The sequence below is a fragment of the Bidens hawaiensis genome, unplaced genomic scaffold, assembly GCF_021521415.1.
Source record: "Bidens hawaiensis isolate Kalapana, Puna unplaced genomic scaffold, B.hawaiensis_p1.1 tig00050714_1, whole genome shotgun sequence".
In the NCBI taxonomy this organism is placed as follows: domain Eukaryota; kingdom Viridiplantae; phylum Streptophyta; class Magnoliopsida; order Asterales; family Asteraceae; genus Bidens; species Bidens hawaiensis.
Genome location: NW_027499094.1, coordinates 65,551 through 82,873, shown reverse-complemented (window position 1 = coordinate 82,873; position 17,323 = coordinate 65,551). Strand labels below are relative to the sequence as shown.

The 17,323-nt window shown below is 40.4% G+C and overlaps 1 protein-coding gene and 1 pseudogene across 2 annotated transcripts; one reads left to right on the top strand and one right to left on the bottom strand.

Moving 5' to 3' along the window:
- Positions 1–6,421: 6,421 nt before the first annotated feature.
- Positions 6,422–8,555, top strand: LOC143598687 (laccase-3-like). Its single transcript, XM_077076840.1, has 4 exons — positions 6,422–6,692; positions 6,805–6,956; positions 7,029–8,329; positions 8,419–8,555. The coding sequence occupies exons 1-4, from the start codon at positions 6,606–6,608 to the stop codon at positions 8,547–8,549; spliced, it is 1,671 nt and encodes a 556-aa protein (XP_076932955.1). The 5' UTR covers positions 6,422–6,605; the 3' UTR covers positions 8,550–8,555.
- A 1,798-nt stretch (positions 8,556–10,353) lies between these two features.
- On the bottom strand, positions 10,354–15,182 carry LOC143598688 (laccase-3-like; annotated as a pseudogene). Its single transcript, XR_013147159.1, has 6 exons — positions 14,884–15,182; positions 14,153–14,304; positions 13,820–14,064; positions 12,680–12,807; positions 11,683–12,604; positions 10,354–10,518 (listed from the first exon to the last, which is right to left on the bottom strand). The product of XR_013147159.1 is annotated as a laccase-3-like (transcript).
- Positions 15,183–17,323: the final 2,141 nt, after the last annotated feature.

Here is a 17,323-nt window from a genome sequence, read left to right as displayed (position 1 = left end):
ATTGTTTCATAACTTTATGCATTTGACCCAAACTCTTTTTAGCATGTTATCTATAGCTACTTTTGATAATACTAAATAACTAAAATAAGTAGTGAAGAGGTAGGTCCCAGCAGAGCCCAGTTGGACACGCAAGACTCACCTTGAAAAGGGACGTCTGCGCAGAAACCAACTGGATCCGCAGGACCAACCATGCTCAGAGACGTGACGTCCTTACGCGCAGTACGCAAGCTGTTCCCGCAGGAAATGCCTCCCAATGGTGAAGGACTCCGCCTGTTCCCGCAGCTTCGGATACAAGCCATCAGGGAAGGCCACCCGCGCAGCAAGGCTACACGCACAAGGCACTTAGCTCTCAATCACTCAGTGTCACCTGAAGGAATGAGCAAAGCCGGGAACAATCCCGCACAAGGGCGGGAGGGGGAATACTCCCGCCCAAATAAGCCAGTCCGTACGATACGGGAAGATCTTCTGTACTGTACCTGACGAGGTATGGGCAAAAGATCTGACTAAAGATACGACAGCTTATTGACAACAGTATGGCGAGCAGCATGCTCCTGTACTGTATGTCACTATTAGCCGCTGCCTACTCACCAACTACTGCCATACCACGTGCATAGCCGGCAGTTGGTGGAAAAGGAATAGTACACAGCAGGCCTGGTCACTATCAGCCGCTGCCTACCCACCAACTACCAGCAGGGCACGTGCGTAGGCCACTGTTGGTGGAACAGGAATACTATTGCAGCCGGCCACACCTCCTTGGAAACCTACCTTCGGCTATAAATACCACAAATGGTATGACCATCTCATCTTATCACATTATCATCATATTATACCTGATATCTGCTCTAGCAATCTCTTAATATACATTTATATTTAAAGAGCAATCTAGTCTGATTCTCACGCCGGAGGGTGGTCACAAGGAGGAACCCCCATTCTCAGTGACAAGCTCACGGTGTCTGTTTTGCAGGTTATCAGAAGAACCATCTTTACTGGGTCTAACCCCTCGTGGGAAACATCTATCTAACCCCCAGGTTACCCGTAATCTGCCCGGGGTCCGGTTAGTGTTTCTTCATTGGCGCCATCCGTGCATAAAGCTAGAACTTCATTTTTCTCAAGTTTTTTCAAACTTCTGGAAAGATGGTTAAAGAAACTCCGGTAACCACAACCCCAGCTACTGGGGGGAATACCGGCTACACAGTCTTTACGAACACTACCCCGGTTACCCAAGCCGGGGCAAGTGAAGTAAACCTTACGAACACTACCCCAGTTACCCAAGCTGAGGCAAATGCAGTAAATAATCGCTCACTGGGATTCACCGATACCCAGTTAGAGAAACGAACAAGACTCCCCCGCCAAACACTCGATGAAGTTAAGGCATGGGCGGAGGCACGTCAAAAGGAATTCCAAGCTGAGTTGGACGAACGCTTGCGTTCCGTCCAACAGGCTGACGAATTCGAAGAATACTGGGACGTTGACTCGGAGGAGTCCGACTCCGACGCGAACCCTCGCCATAGGGCAAAAGGGAAGCGTAAGGAAACGGACTCCCAACCGAGAAGGCATTTTGGAGAAGCCTTCAAACCAAAAAACACAGGTGGAAGTCCACGTGACTTCTCCAAAACATTCAGACCAAACGTTGCAAATGCAGGAACGTCCAAATTTGCAAGGGACATTGCAGAAGCAATTGCCCCAAAAAGTGCCAAACAAATGTCCAGCATAGGCACATATGATGGTATATTTGACCCAGATGATCATTTGAACAGATTCATAGCGGGGGCAACCGTCAGTAGTTGGACGGAACCTACGTGGTGTTACATGTTCCAAATGACGCTTGTCGGGGCTGCTAGAGCGTGGTGCGATCGTCTACCGGTCAACCACATCTACGACTGGGCAGACTTCCAACAGAAGTTTAGCCAACACTTCAGCCAACAACGAAAGTATACCTAGGAGCAATGGACAATCCTCAAGTGCATTCGAGAGAGATGAATCTTTGCTAGACTTCATCACTCGCTTCAACTCGAAGAAGCTAAGTCTGGGTAACATTAGCGAAGATCTTGTTCGCGCTGCTTTTATTCAGGGCGCGAACGACCCAGAGCTCATCCGCACCTTAACGGGTAAAGATGGCATGCCATCCACATGGGATGCCATCATGACAGCAGCTAAACGCTTTGCGGAAACGGAGAAGCAACTGGGTAGAGATCTACCTCAGAGCACAAACCTCTACACCCAGAAAACAAGGGAAGACAACGTCCTTACCGCCCGATTAAACAAAAAGCGGAAGCTAGGCATTTGGCAGTCAAGGGTAAACTTTGACACCTCATCCGGCTTGCAGCATCGGTTAGGCGGAAGGGATAACGTACAGTCAAACAAGAACTCCAGATGGACGCCGCTCACCAAAAGCGTCACCGAGATATTCGCTACTGAGGAGCTCCCATGGCCAAAGCCTCAAATAATCCGACATCGTCACAATGCTGATCGGAGCAAATACTGTGACTTTCACAGGACAAAAGGCCACAACACCGAAGAATGCATAGACGTAAAGGACATGGTCGAAGCATTTGTCAGAGATGGGACGCTCGCACACCTCGTGGCGCAATGAACGCTGAGCAGGCTGATGCGTGTAGAACCCCAGCTGGGGAAAACACGAATAAAATTCCAGCTTCAATGTGGAGACTACATGCTGCGTAAAGAACGAGATCCCGAACCAGGTGCGTATCGGCTCGATGGCACTCCCATCCCAACAACATGGAAGGGAGCTCAATTACACAGTTTGCATGTAGATCAATTCCAAATTTGTAAAGAAAAGGCCAAGAGCCACTTCTAATGGAAATGATTCTCCTTAAAACATCGACGCTCATGATTTTACATTTTCACCGCATACAAAGGTGAGTCGTTGCATGGGGAAGGCGGCAAAACCCGCATAAACCCAAAAAACGACAAACCTTCACGCAGGTCAGTTGAAGGGGAAAAGTTCAGTCATCCTACTAAATAAAGTGCCGGTCTATCCGCATGAATCATGATAGAGGAAACTGAACACTAACCTATTAACAACCGCGCGTCGAACGGTTAATTTATTAAACACGGATATGCCGGTTTTCACCGCATAATTACGTGAAGTCGTTGCGTGGGGAAGGCGGCAAAACCCGCATAAACCTAAAAAACGGCAAACCTTCACGCAGGTCAGTTGAAGGGGAAAAGTTCAGTCATCCTACTAAATGAAAGTGCCGGTCTATCCGCATGAATCATGAGATGAAACTGAACACTAACCTATTGACAACCGCGCGTCGAACGGTTCAAAACAGAGAATTTCTAACAAAAGGATGAGGAAAACCTACACGCAGGTCAGATATAGGTAAAGTTTAGCCATCCTACTAGGTGCAAGTGACGGTCCTACCCGCACAATCACGAAAGAGGAAGCAAAACTTCAACCAATTATCTACCACGTTCAAAGGTTAACTTATCCTAAACACTTAGAAATTTCAAAAAAGGATGAGGAAAACCTACACGCAGGTCAGATATAGGTAAAGTTTAGCCATCCTACTAAGTGCAAGTGACGGTCCTACCCGCACAATCACGAAAGAGGAAGCAAAACTTCACACCTATTATCTACCACGTTCAAAGGTTAACTTATCCTCAGAAAAGATGAGGAAAACCTCCACGCAGGTCAGATGTAGGTAAAGTTTAGCCATCCTACTAAGTGCAAGTGACGGTCCTACCCGCACAATCACGAAAGAGGAAGCAAAACTTCAACCTATTATGACCAAGTTCAAAGGTTAACTTATTCTACACTTGGAAAATTGCTAATTTAAACTAAAGTATGCAATTCATATAACGTTTACAAAGCAAGGAATCCAATGAAAATAGCGGTCTTACCCGCAAAAAGATTTATATTTCGCAATGATTCATTACAAGAATGGCCGGGTAACTACCCGCCTACAAGAAAATAAATCTATACAAGCTAAATCTATCCTAGCAGTGGGAAGGGATCTTCAGGATCAGGCTTCAGGGCCACTTCCACTTGGACCAGCACCGTCAGAGCGTGGCAGTTCAAGGAAAGCTTTAAGGATAGCTAGCCCATCATCAGCAGCAGCAACTTGATTCACCTTCTCCACCACCGGATGCGGGAAGGCGGCGTACTGATTCACTGCTTGGTCGTAAACAGCTTCAGTATCAACATTGTACAAAGGGAAGTTGGAAGGCGGGATGCCTTTCTCAACGAACCCTAGACCAAGCAGGAAGCCGGCCTTTTCCCCATCCTCATGAGAAGCGTTGAGGGCTGCGCTCATAGCATCATCATAAGACGTCTCTGAGAAGACCCGATGCACAACCTTCAAGAAAATATACAAGTGTCAAAACCTTTTCTATTTACAAAGAAAAGCGTAAAGACATGAAAACAATACCTGAGACAACGCTTCTCGAAGAAGCCAAGAATACCTTGGCAACCAAGTAACCATAAGACGGATGCGGGTACAGTGTTAAGGCAAAACCCTTCACATACCTGGCACCCGCAGGGAATTGAAGCCAAGAATAACTTGGCAACCAAGTAACCGTAAGACGGATGTGGGTACAGTGTCAAGGCAAAACCCTTCACATACCTAGCACCCACAGGGAATTGAAGCCAAGAATAACTTGGCAACCAAGTAACCGTAAGACGGATGCGGGTACAGTGTTAAGGCAAAACCCTTCACATACCTAGCACCCGCAGGGAATTGAAGCCAAGAATAACTTGGCAACCAAGTAACCGTAAGACGGATGCGGGTACAGTGTTAAGGCAAAACCCTTCACATACCTAGCACCCGCAAGGAATTGAAGCCAAGAATACCTCGGCAACCAAGTAACTATAAGACGGGTGCGGGTACAGTGTTAAGGCAAAACCCTTCACATACCTAGCACCCGCAGGGAATTGACGCCAGGAATACCTTGGAAGTAAAGTAACCGTAAGACGAGCGCGGGTAGAGTGTCAAGGCAAAACCATTCACATACCTAGCGCTCCGCTGGGAATTGAAACCAAGAAGGATCTTCTGGGCAATGCTTGCGGAAACGGAAATAACATCCCCGCATAGCGGGAACGTCGAGAACTACATTGTTTGAAGCTCCAGGATGGAATTGGTGGTTTTAACATAATTGATCACTATGTTCAAAACTACCAAAACCACATGGAGAATCCACACAAGTGGGACTCAACGCTCCTGACTTGCGAGGAGGTTACAGCCTACCCGCATCATACCCAAAGATCAAGCAGGAAACTCGGGAATTTCTGCAAGTGACAAGGACTTCCGCGGGAAGAATCCCCATGGAAAACCTTAAAAAAAACCCCTTTTCAAAACCCTTTGCTTAAGTCCAAAAGTTCACCTCACTTTATTAAACACTCATGAGAAGAACATTGGACTGGGGGACTTGAAGAGGTAGGTCCCAGCAGAGCCCAGTTGGACCCGCAAGACTCACCTTGAAAAGGGACGTTTGCGCAGAAACCAACTGGATCCGCAGGACCAACAATGCTCAGAGACGTGACGTCCTTACGCGCAATACGCAAGCTGTTCCCGCAGGAAATGCCTCCCAATGGTGAAGGACTTCGCCTGTTCCCGCAGCTTTGGATACAAGCCATCAGGGAAGGCCACCCGCGCAGCAAGGCTACACGCACAAGGCACTTAGCTCTCAATCACTCAGTGTCACCTGAAGGAATGAGCAAAGCCGGGAACAATCCCGCACAAGGGCGGGAGGGGGAATACTCCCGCCCAAATAAGCCAGTCCGTACGATACGGGAAGATCTTCTGTACTGTACCTGACGAGGTATGGGCAAAAGATCTGACTAAAGATACGACAGCTTATTGACAACAGTATGGCGAGCAGCATGCTCCTGTACTGTATGTCACTATTAGCCGCTGCCTACTCACCAACTACTGCCATACCACGTGCATAGCCGGCAGTTGGTGGAAAAGGAATAGTACACAGCAGGCCTGGTCACTATCAGCCGCTGCTTACCCACCAACTACCAGCAGGGCACGTGCGTAGGCCACTGTTGGTGGAACAGGAATACTATTGCAGCCGGCCACACCTCCTTGGAAACCTACCTTCGGCTATAAATACCACAAATGGTATGACCATCTCATCTTATCACATTATCATCATATTATACCTGATATCTGCTCTAGCAATCTCTTAATATACATTTATATTTAAAGAGCAATCTAGTCTGATTCTCACGCCGGAGGGTGGTCACAAGGAGGAACCCCCCCTTCTCAGTGACAAGCTCACGGTGTCTGTTTTGCAGGTTATCAGAAGAACCATCTTTACCGGGTCTAACCCGTCGTGGGAAACATCTATCTAACCCCCAGGTTACCCGTAATCTGCCCGGGGTCCGGTTAGTGTTTCTTCAAGTAGTGTCTTTATTCACATTAAAAAAAATAATAAAACTAGTTGTTGCACCAAAATCAACCAAGTTTTCTCTCATTCTAACTTCACTACTGACTCAAAACCTAACCCAAACACAAACTATGTCTATATAAACTACCCCTTATCACATCATCTATACACACAACAAACCTTCACACTTCTTTAACCAAAAGTGTTTTAACAACAATATCTATTGGTCATGAAAAACGACACGCTACATGTCGATCTCTCGCGCCCTATTCCTGACCCTTCTCATTTCCTTTGCTTTTACTACATTCGCGGAAATACATAACTACGAGTTCAAAGTAAGCCCTGTCTCCTTTTATACCTACACATGTCATGTCATGTCATGTCATGTCATGACATATCAGTTATATAGATAATAAATAATAATGATTAATACTATGTTTCTCACAGGTTCAAGAACAAGCAGCAACAAGACTATGCAGAAACCATAGAATCGTTAACGTTAACGGGCAATTCCCGGGCCCCACTCTAGACGTACAAAACGGTGATACACTTTTCGTTAAAGTCACAAATGCTGCTCCTTACAATGTCACAATCCATTGGTAAAGTTTTATCATTATAAGTTATAACAAGTTGTTGCTATTAATGCTATAACGTTTCGTTGCATTTTTTAGGCATGGATTACGCCATCTGCGAAACCCATGGGCCGATGGGCCTGAATTTGTGACCCAATGCCCAATCCGGCCCGGAGGAAGTTACACATACAGGTTTACTATAACAGACCAGGAGGGAACATTGTGGTGGCATGCTCATAGCCGTTGGCTACGAGCCACGGTCTATGGTGCACTCGTCATCCGTCCTAAGACCGGTACTACATACCCGTTCCCAAAGCCCACAATCGAGTTCCCAGTTATTCTAGGCGAGTGGTGGGACCGAAAAGTGATTAGTGTTCTAAGACAAGCCTTGTTCACAGGTGCAGCACCGAATATATCCGATGCTATCACTATTAACGGGCAACCCGGTGATCTTTTTAGATGTTCGAGCCAAGGGACCACGAGACTTTCGGTTAATAAAGGCGATACGGTTCTGTTAAGGGTCATCAATGCTGCACTCAATCAACAACTCTTTTTCAGTGTGGCTAACCACAAACTAACCGTGGTCGCCACTGACGCTATCTACACCAAACCGTTTACCACCAATGTCATCATGGTCGGGCCCGGTCAAACAACAGATGCCCTCCTGACCGCTGACCAGCAGCCCGGGCGGTACTACATGGCTGCACGTGCTTATGCATCCGCTCAAAACGCACCCTTTGACAACACCACCGCCACAGCTATCTTACAGTACAAAACCGTAACTTCACAGCCGATATTACCTCAACTTCCATTCTATAATGACACAAACACAGTTACCGCGTTCTCAAACCGAATAAAGAGTCTCGGTAAAATAACAGTCCCGACTAAAATAGACGAGAACCTGTTTTTCACAATGGGGTTCGGGTTCTTTAACTGTACACCCGGGCCTAGATGTCAAGGGCCCAACAACACGCGGTTTGGTGCTAGCATGAACAATGTATCCTTTGTGCTTCCAAACCGCGTGTCTTTACTTCAAGCTTACACACAAAACATTCCAAACATCTACACGACCGACTTTCCGCCTGTTCCGCCTCTGCAGTTTGATTACACGGGTAATGTTTCTCGTGGGCTGTGGCAGCCCGTTAAGGGGACAAAGCTGTATAAGCTAAAGTTTGGTTCAAGTGTGCAGATTGTGTTGCAAGATACATCCATCTTCTCGACAGAAGACCATCCGGTTCATCTTCATGGATACCATTTCTATATTGTTGGTCAGGGTTTCGGTAACTTTAACCCTTCAAGAGACACTGCTAACTTCAATCTCGTTGATCCGCCACAAAGGAATACCATCGATGTCCCGGTTGGAGGATGGGCAGCTATCAGATTTGTAGCAGATAATCCAGGTAAACCAATATTAATATAAAAGATACAATCTTTAATATTAAATATTAAAATATACTTGAATGTATAATTGTATATGATCATGTTACAGGAGTTTGGTTGATGCATTGTCACATAGATACTCATCTTGCTTGGGGTTTCGCAATGGCGTTCATAGTTGAAAATGGAGTTGGCGAATCAGAGACGTTGCTACCGCCTCCTTCTGATCTTCCTCGATGTTAGGATCATATCATCACGCGGTTTCAGTCTTTGTTTGTGTGACTTTGCTTGATTAGTTGAGCAAAGTACATATTGTAGTGGTCGTAGGTTTCATTTCATGATACTTGTTTAATCCATGTATTCTTGTGTAGTTGTGTAGTTAAAGTGTTCTTTGTACACTAATTGTTATAGTTATTTGAATTCTTGCTCTTTGTTGTTACTTTTGGTATTCTATGTATCAATTTGCTAGATGATATGCAGCCTTATTGCATCATATTATGACTCTAATGAGTAATGAGTCATAAGATGTTATAAACTAACATGTCAAGTTAGATTTTGATGTGATATAATGAGTCTAACTAGATGTAATGAGTGATTACGTCCCGTTGAACATAACTGATTAAGATCTTGTGTGATTAATTAAAACCCAAGTTTGATAAAATGTTGCAGGACAATTTTGTAATTAGTACAAAGTACAGTTTAGGGTGCTTTATACAACATTTGTAAGTTAAGGGGTCTTGATGTAAATATTAGGCGGTTATAAAGTTAGTTATATAAGTATCAGGTAGTTATATAAATATATAACCGTCAGATATGGTTAATTAACCGCCATGATGATGCCTATAAATAGATGTTCGATATAAGTGTCTTGTACAACGTTGTTCGTATAATAAAGATCGTTTCTTGTTCGATCAATAAAGTTTGTGTTTTGGGTTTCGTCCCTTGTTGTATTCTTCTTCTTTGTTATGTTCTTGTTCTTGATTGTTGATTGAATCGTGATCTGCTGAGTCCTACATAAGATTTAGTCCTAATTTTCAAAATCATACTTGCTTTAGTGGATTTGGACTGCAGACTGTATATATTTAACCCGTGTCATGAGTCTGCTCCGAGATTTGAACCGTTGGTATGGCAGGACATTTGATTTACCTTTATTCCATATATAAATTTTGGGTTCAAGATTAGAAAATAAATTCCGACAAACAAAATACTTCACAACTTCGACTCAACGCAACCGATCAAAGTGCTTGTGTTTTGAAACGTTTTCTCTCGGATATGTGTCGTGGATTCGTGATTCTGACACTACGACTCACATGACATCAACTGATGTATCTTTTTTAAGTATGTTCATAAGTAAGCGTCAAAAAGTTATATACTAGATTTATTACAGAGTATTGGAAGGACATTTTAAAGGCTTAAGATTTAAATTCCTATGTCTTTAGCCTTAAGACTATTACGCTCGTCCTAGTATTACTTTCCGCTGCGTAAGAAATGGAAATGGTATTAATAGGTCACAAGTCAAGACTTAAGGCCAACGTAACGTTTTATCGTTGTAAGAAATGGTATACATTGAGATTAATCTGTCTTTCATTTGAGACACGATGCCAACGTAACGTTTTATCATTTTGATATGCACATACTATAATCAAATTGCTGATACTTTGACCAAGGTTTATCATGTGCTCGATTTGACACTTTTTAGATCAAGCGCATGTTAGAGTTATTGGATGGTTTGGACTCATCATTTCATCTACTATATTTATCATGTATTATTATTGCATTTAGAATGTACTCATGTCAAGGCTTCTTTGTAATGTGACAGAAACATAATACAAAACAAAATATTTATTACATTTTGATAAGTTCTTTAATTAATAATGAATTTAAACATTACACTTGCTTCTTTAGCAAATAAAATTACACACTAGAATACACACTCCGGAGATCGACACCGTATATTTCAATAGCGCTACATATTTTTCTTTAGTAACCTAAGTGAAAACCGAAAAAAACCATAAATAATTGACCGAATCACACGAACATATATATCATTTGCCGAATGCTGCTGTCTGCAGTAACTTAACATTGAGGAAGATCGGATGGAGGAGGTAGTAATGTTTCGGATTCACCAACGCCATTTTCGACAATGAATGCCATTGCAAATCCCCAAGCCAAATGAGCATCAATGTGGCAATGCATAAACCAAACACCTATAACATTACCCTTTATTAGTTTCATGCTCATACATATATATATACCAGAAGAGTGCCCGCGCGATGCAGCGGGAAACTGGAAACACATACTTTGATAATCATGTTACAAATTTTTGGGTGTTCATTATTTCGTTTAAAACTGTGATATCATTCACCAGTTTGGGTTCACGGTTGAAACCGGAGGTGGCCGTACATATTGAAATGTTAATTATTTACTTATTTAGTATTAGATATAATATATATTAGACATAGTTAAAATACAGTTAACCACATTTTTATTTAATACGATCAAACTTGTCTATTACAACTTTAATTTAGCCAAATTTCCAGTGGTTTTTTTTATAATTTTTGTTCTTGTTATTATTCCTCCTTCTATTTATTCTAATAAGGTTTATTATTTATATGACCAAAGTTATATTTGTTCATAGTATGATTCTCCTAATAATGTATTAGTTGATGATTAGTTTGAAGTGAAGGTATATACATATTAATAATTCTTGTTTTAAATTTTAAACTCAATTTTTTGTATCGAGGTACAAACTAAATAAGAACCTAATCGTTGGTAATGGTTCGGTTTAGTTGGGTTTTATTTAGAAACAGTTTAGTTTCGGTTTTCGGCGACAAAAAAACGTGTAAAGTTGACTCATTGTTTAATTAAAAAACCATCAAAAACAAACCGCACACACTTTTGCATAATTTTTATTACTTCGAAAACTATAACAATATGATACTCAAATTAAAGATAATAAAATGCTCGTTTTTATGATGCCATTTATTTTAAAAAATATTAACGTACGAAAAAGTTTGACCGTTTAAAAATCGTAAGAGTAGTTGGGTTAAAAATGAAAATAAAATAATATATATGTAAAAGACCAATGACCAATGGTGTAAACTTAAGGGATGAAACTTGTAATTATTTTGAAGACATTGCAAATGCACGTGAGATTTGATGTTATAATGACATTTGTGCCCCTAGTTAATGTTGTACCTCATGCATTAAATGTTGTAAATTACTTAAAATCTAAATGTCTTAATTTGCCCATGAGAAATGTGTTATATATAGTATAGATTTTATACGAGTTTACTATTAGAGAATATTATAGAATATAATATTAGAGTTTGATTATTAATACATTACACCCTCGCGGGTTTTCATTATTCTACATTTATCTGCTACAAATCTGATAGCTGCCCATCCGCCAACCGGGACATCGATGGTATTCCTTTGAGGCGGATCAACGAGATTGAAGTTAGCAGTATCTCTCGAAGGGTTAAAGTTACCGAAACCCTGACCAACAATATAGAAATGGTATCCATGAAGATGAACCGGATGATCTTCCGTCGAGAAGATGGATGTATCTTGCAACACAATCTGCACACTTGAACCAAACTTTAGCTTATACAGCTTTGTCCCCTTAACGGGCTGCCACAGCCCGCGAGGGACATTGCCCGTGTAATCAAACTTCACGGGCGGGACAGGCGGAAAGTCTGTTGTGTAGATATTAGGAATGTTTTGTGTGTAAGCTTGAAGTAAAGACACGCGTTTCGGAAGCACAAAGGATACATTGTTCATGCTAGCACCAAACCGCGTGTTGTTGGGCCCTTGACATCTAGGCCCGGGTGTACAGTTAAAGAACCCGAACCCCATTGTGAAGAACAGGTTCTCGTCTATTTTAGTCGGGACAGTTATTTTACCGAGACTCTTTATTTGGTTTGTGAACGTGATAACCGTGTTTGTGTCATTAAAGGCCGGAAGCTGTGGTAATATCGGCTGTGAAGTTGCGGTTTTGTACTGTAAGATAGCTGTGGCGGTGGTGTTGTCAAAAGGCGCGTTTCTAGCACTTTCATAAGCGCGTGCATCCATGTAGTAGCGCCCGGGCTGCTGGTCAGCGGTCAGGAGGACGTCTGTTGTTTGACCGGGCCCGACCATGATGACATTGGTTGTAAACGGCTTGGTGTAGATAGCGTCAGTGGCGACCACGGTTAGTTTGTGGTTAGCCACACTGAAAAAGAGTTGTTGATTGAGTGCAGCATTGATGACTCTTAAAAGAACCGTATCGCCTTTGTTCACTGTAAGTTTTGTAGTACCTGCATAACACATTTTGCATATTTGAAACTGAATAATTAATATATAGTGAATTAAGATGATTTTTATTAATTAACCTTGGCTTGAACATCTCAAAAGATCACCAGGCTGCGCGTTAATGGTGTAGCATCTGATATATTTGGAGCTGCACCACTGAATAATGCTTGTCTTTGAACACTTATCACTTTTCTATCCCACCATTCACCTGTTTCATAGAAAAAAAATGAACATGTTGATTCATATATATATAAAAAGTTATTAAAATCATGTTATTTCTAAAACAAAAATAGTTAAATGTGACTTGTAAAACAAAATTAACTAATACAATAACATTATTTGTATTAAAAGTTAATATATCCACAGAGTAGTGGCTGACATAACATGTTATGAATGAGTAGGGCTGTTCACTAGTTGAGCCAGGGTGGTTTCGAGCTCGAGCTCAAGCTCGAAGTTAAACGAGGCAACTCAGCTAGGCTTGAGCTCGATTTTGAAGTTAAACGAGCTAAGATCGAACCCAGTGGCGAAGCTTGGACATACACGTCGAGGGGGGCCGGACTCAATACGGATAAAAAAAATTCAGACTATAGGGGGGCGGGCTCAAAATTTCGGTCGGAAACGGGTGAATTTATACCATGTATAAAAATTTTCGGCTGAAAAAGGATAAATTTACACTGCCGAGCGAAAAAAAAGGAGGCCGGGCTCAAAATTTCGATCGGAAATGGGTAAATTTTTACTATGTATAAAAATTTTCGGGCAAAAAGTGGATAAATTTTCACTACCGAGCAAAAAACCGAGGGGGCCGGGCTCAAAATTTCAGTAAAAAACGGGTAAATTTACACTATGTATATAAAATTTCGGCCGAAAAAGGATAACTTTACACTATCGAGCGGAAAAACGGAGGGGGCCGGGGCCACCCCTGGCACCCAACTAAAGCTACGCCCCTGATCGAGCCAACGAGCCGAACCATGGTCGATTTTGGCTCAGGTTGTTACAAATCAAGTTTTTTTAGCTAGTTTTATTCGAGCGAGCCACGAGCCCGACCTATGAATGAGTGAACTATTTTCTTAAAAAAAAGTCATACGGTCAATTTTGGCAATTTAAAAAAGTCAAGGCGAGTAAGTCAATTTATTCGGTCAAAACGGCTATTTTCGTGAATTTTTCATTAAGTCAGAAAATAAATCAAAACTTATTTGTGTGTAATCACTTAAGTTATGTACCTAGAATAACAGGGAACTCAATTTTGGGCTTTGGAAAGGGGTATGAAGAACCCAACTTAGGACGAATAACAAACGCGCCATAGACTGTAGCGCGTAGCCATCGGCTATGTGCATGCCACCACAATGTTCCTTCCTGGTCTGTTATAGTGAACCTGTATGTGTAACTTCCTCCGGGCCGGATTGGGCATTGGGTCACATATTCAGGCCCATCAGCCCACGGGTTTCGCAGTTTGCGTAATCCATGCCTTATAAAAACAAAACAAAAAACCATTATATCAATAGCAACATTTATTATTAATGTGTAGCATAAAGCTTAAAGAGTTTATAAAGTACCAATGGATTGTGACATTATAAGTAGCAGCATTAGTGACTTTAACAACAAGACTATCCCCGTTTCGCACTTCTAGAGTCGGCCCTGAGAATTGCCCGTTAACCGCAACGATTCTATGGTTTCTACATAGCCTCCTTGCTACTATTTCTTGAACCTTCAGCCACAATATATAGTAATACTCAATAACCTTATAACTAAACAAATACTCAATAACCTTATAACTAAACAAATACAATACACATAAAAGTGAACTGCGGTTTTCGTCCCAGCGGTTTGTCATAATCTGCGGTTTTAATCCAATAGTTTCATATTTGCGATTTTTGTTCCTATGATTTCATTTCGCTTGCAATTAAACCCAAATTCATTAACCCCGTTAAGTCTGGTCGTTAAACCCAACAACGTGCTCCTCACGTGAGGGGCATTTTTGTCCCTTTTCTCCCCAAATAAACCCCAATCGTAATTTGTAAACCCCTCATATGAGGAGCTGGGTGTATTTGGGGGAAAAAGAACAAAAATTCTCCTCACATGAAGAGTACGCTGATGGATTTAACGACCGGACTTAATGGGGTTAATGAATTCGGTTTTAATTGCAGGTGAAATGAAACCACAGGGACGAAAATCGCAATTTTGAAACTATTAGACTAAAACCGCAGATTTGGACAAACCACATGGACGGAAACCGTAGTTTACTCATGTACACATATATGCATGATGATAGCAACATTTGACATACCTTAAACTCGTGATGGTGAGTTTCTGCGAACGTAGTAAATGCAACGGAAAGCAGAAGGCTTAGAAAGAGACCACAACTGATGGTGTTCATCATGTTTGTTATATTAATGTGAAGGTTAATTTTGTTGTGTGTGTTTAGATATGGTGATAATGAGTTGGTTTATATAGATATATATAGATAGTATATGCATGTGGGATTAGGTTATAAGTCAATAGTGAATTAAGTTAGAATGAATGAAATAATGCATGAAACATAAACCAACTACAAAGATGATTTTGGTGCAACTGTTATAAGTACTAATGGTGCATGTAAACCACTTTGGAGGCTTATTTTTGTAGTCATGCATATGAAGCGTTGACCATAATATTTACAAAAGAAAACTGCTATTTTGTTTGACTAGTTGACTTTGTTGAAACACCAAGTTAAATACTTTTGCATGCTAATAATTATTTAAAGTTACGAATAATTATTTCTTTTACAAGTGATATTTTTATATTAGTTGTTTTCATTTTACATACAGTGTGTATTTTTATATTAACTATTTTTACTTTACAGATAACGGTTTTATATTAACAATTTGAGTTTTACAAATGACACATATATTAGTTGTTTTTATTTTAGAAATAACATTTTTATATTAATTATATTATTTTTATTTTATGACTAACGTTTTATATCAAGTTTTTTTTATTTCACAAATCATGGTTCAATTTGTAATTAATTTTACAATAATACCTTTAAGCTAGTTATATTTATTTTACACATAACTTTGTTACATAAATTGTTCTTATTTTAATGTGTTTAAATCAAGAAGGATCACTCGTTTATTGTGAGTACGCTATTAAAAAAAACTATCTAGAAAATTTCGTTTAATCAATAAAAACTTTTGTATTAACTATGATGATCCATTGATCCGCTCCTGAATTATTGTCTTAGAGCATCTACAACAACAAACTAACACAAACTGTCACATCATAGCCACTTTATATTTCAAAATTTTCTTAAAAACTCTACTTTCTTTCACAACAACAAACCTACACGAACCCCATTAAATAATATTAAATGTGTATATATATATATATAATATATGTATGAGAAGGTTAACATACAAATAAAATTAACGTGCTAAACGTGAGAATCAAGTAGAGTAATTATATATACAAGTAGAGTAATTATTAATTATATATACAAGTAGAGTAATTATTACATAATTACTCTACTTGTATATATAATTACTCTACTTGATTCTCACTTTTAGCACGTTAATTTCATTTGTATTTGATTCAAACCATATATATGTATGTGAGAGAGGTTGCCACATCATCTGTTTGTTGCAAGTTTGCAGCAACAAACTTCTCAAGGCAAACTTGGTTCTATAACGGTGAAGTTTGTGATGTTGTTGTTTGCTGCAGTGACACCTCATCCAGACCTCGGGAAATGGTGCATGTTGTGGATGCTCTTAGATGATAATCCGACCTACATTAAGTATGTGGTTTTTAGTAATATTATTAAAGTTAGTTAAAGTAGATTGGACTATGCATAATATAATATACTATTTTCTTAAATCCACGTGAGCAGGTGGGCCGTGGGTGCACCAAATAATATTTTTGGTTAGACCATTTTTAGCAAGTTACAGTTAATCTTACCTATTTATCAAGACTTATGAACACTCACAATGAGTTTGGAACCAATGGGTAAATCCTTATTAGTTCATCTCATTAGCATTCTTTATGTTCTATCTTTAACTGCAAATGCAGAAACTCAATATCATGATTTTGTTGTAAGTAATATCTTACTTTATCATCTTTCTGATGGTTTTCGCCTTTTAGGTCTTGTTTTAGTTATATACATTTGCATAAACAGGCAGGGGCGGATCCCGTGTTGGGTCAGGGGAGCGTAGGCGCCCCCTCAGATTTCTAGTTTATGTTATAAACTTCTAATATATTAAGCATAACGACCTGTGTGCCCCATCTAATATATTAAGTATAACGACCCATGTGCCCCAAGTACTTGCAGGTTTTACGAATGAGGCTATAATTTACCGTTTTCGAAATATAAAATCACGCAAAGGTCAATTGTAATATGAATTTTGTTTATTATGTTTAATTAAATTTGTTGCTTAGATTTCTTTACGTAGTTTATTTATTATAATTTCTTTTACCTGGCCCATTTTGGTTTGACCCGACCCATTTTGGGTTGACCATAATAGTTTGACTAGACCCGTTCTAGGTTAACTTTTTTTTTTGGCTCCCACTGCGTAAAATTCCTTGATCCGACAATGTAAACAGGTACAGGAAACGCCCGTAAAGAGACTTTGTAGAACGAATAACATTATTACGGTTAACGGGCAGTTTCCAGGACCGACATTAGAGGTTCGAAATGGAGACACACTTGTGATTAAAGTCTTGAATAATGCTCGTTACAATGTCACGATACATTG

Coding starts and splice junctions, on each gene's coding strand:
- LOC143598687 (XM_077076840.1), top strand. CDS start 6,606: ATGTCGATCTCTCGCGCCCTATTCCTGACCCTTCTCATTTCCTTTGCT. Junction 6,693..6,804: donor TACATAACTACGAGTTCAAA/GTAAGCCCTGTC, acceptor TGTTTCTCACAG/GTTCAAGAACAAGCAGCAAC. Junction 6,957..7,028: donor TACAATGTCACAATCCATTG/GTAAAGTTTTAT, acceptor TGCATTTTTTAG/GCATGGATTACGCCATCTGC.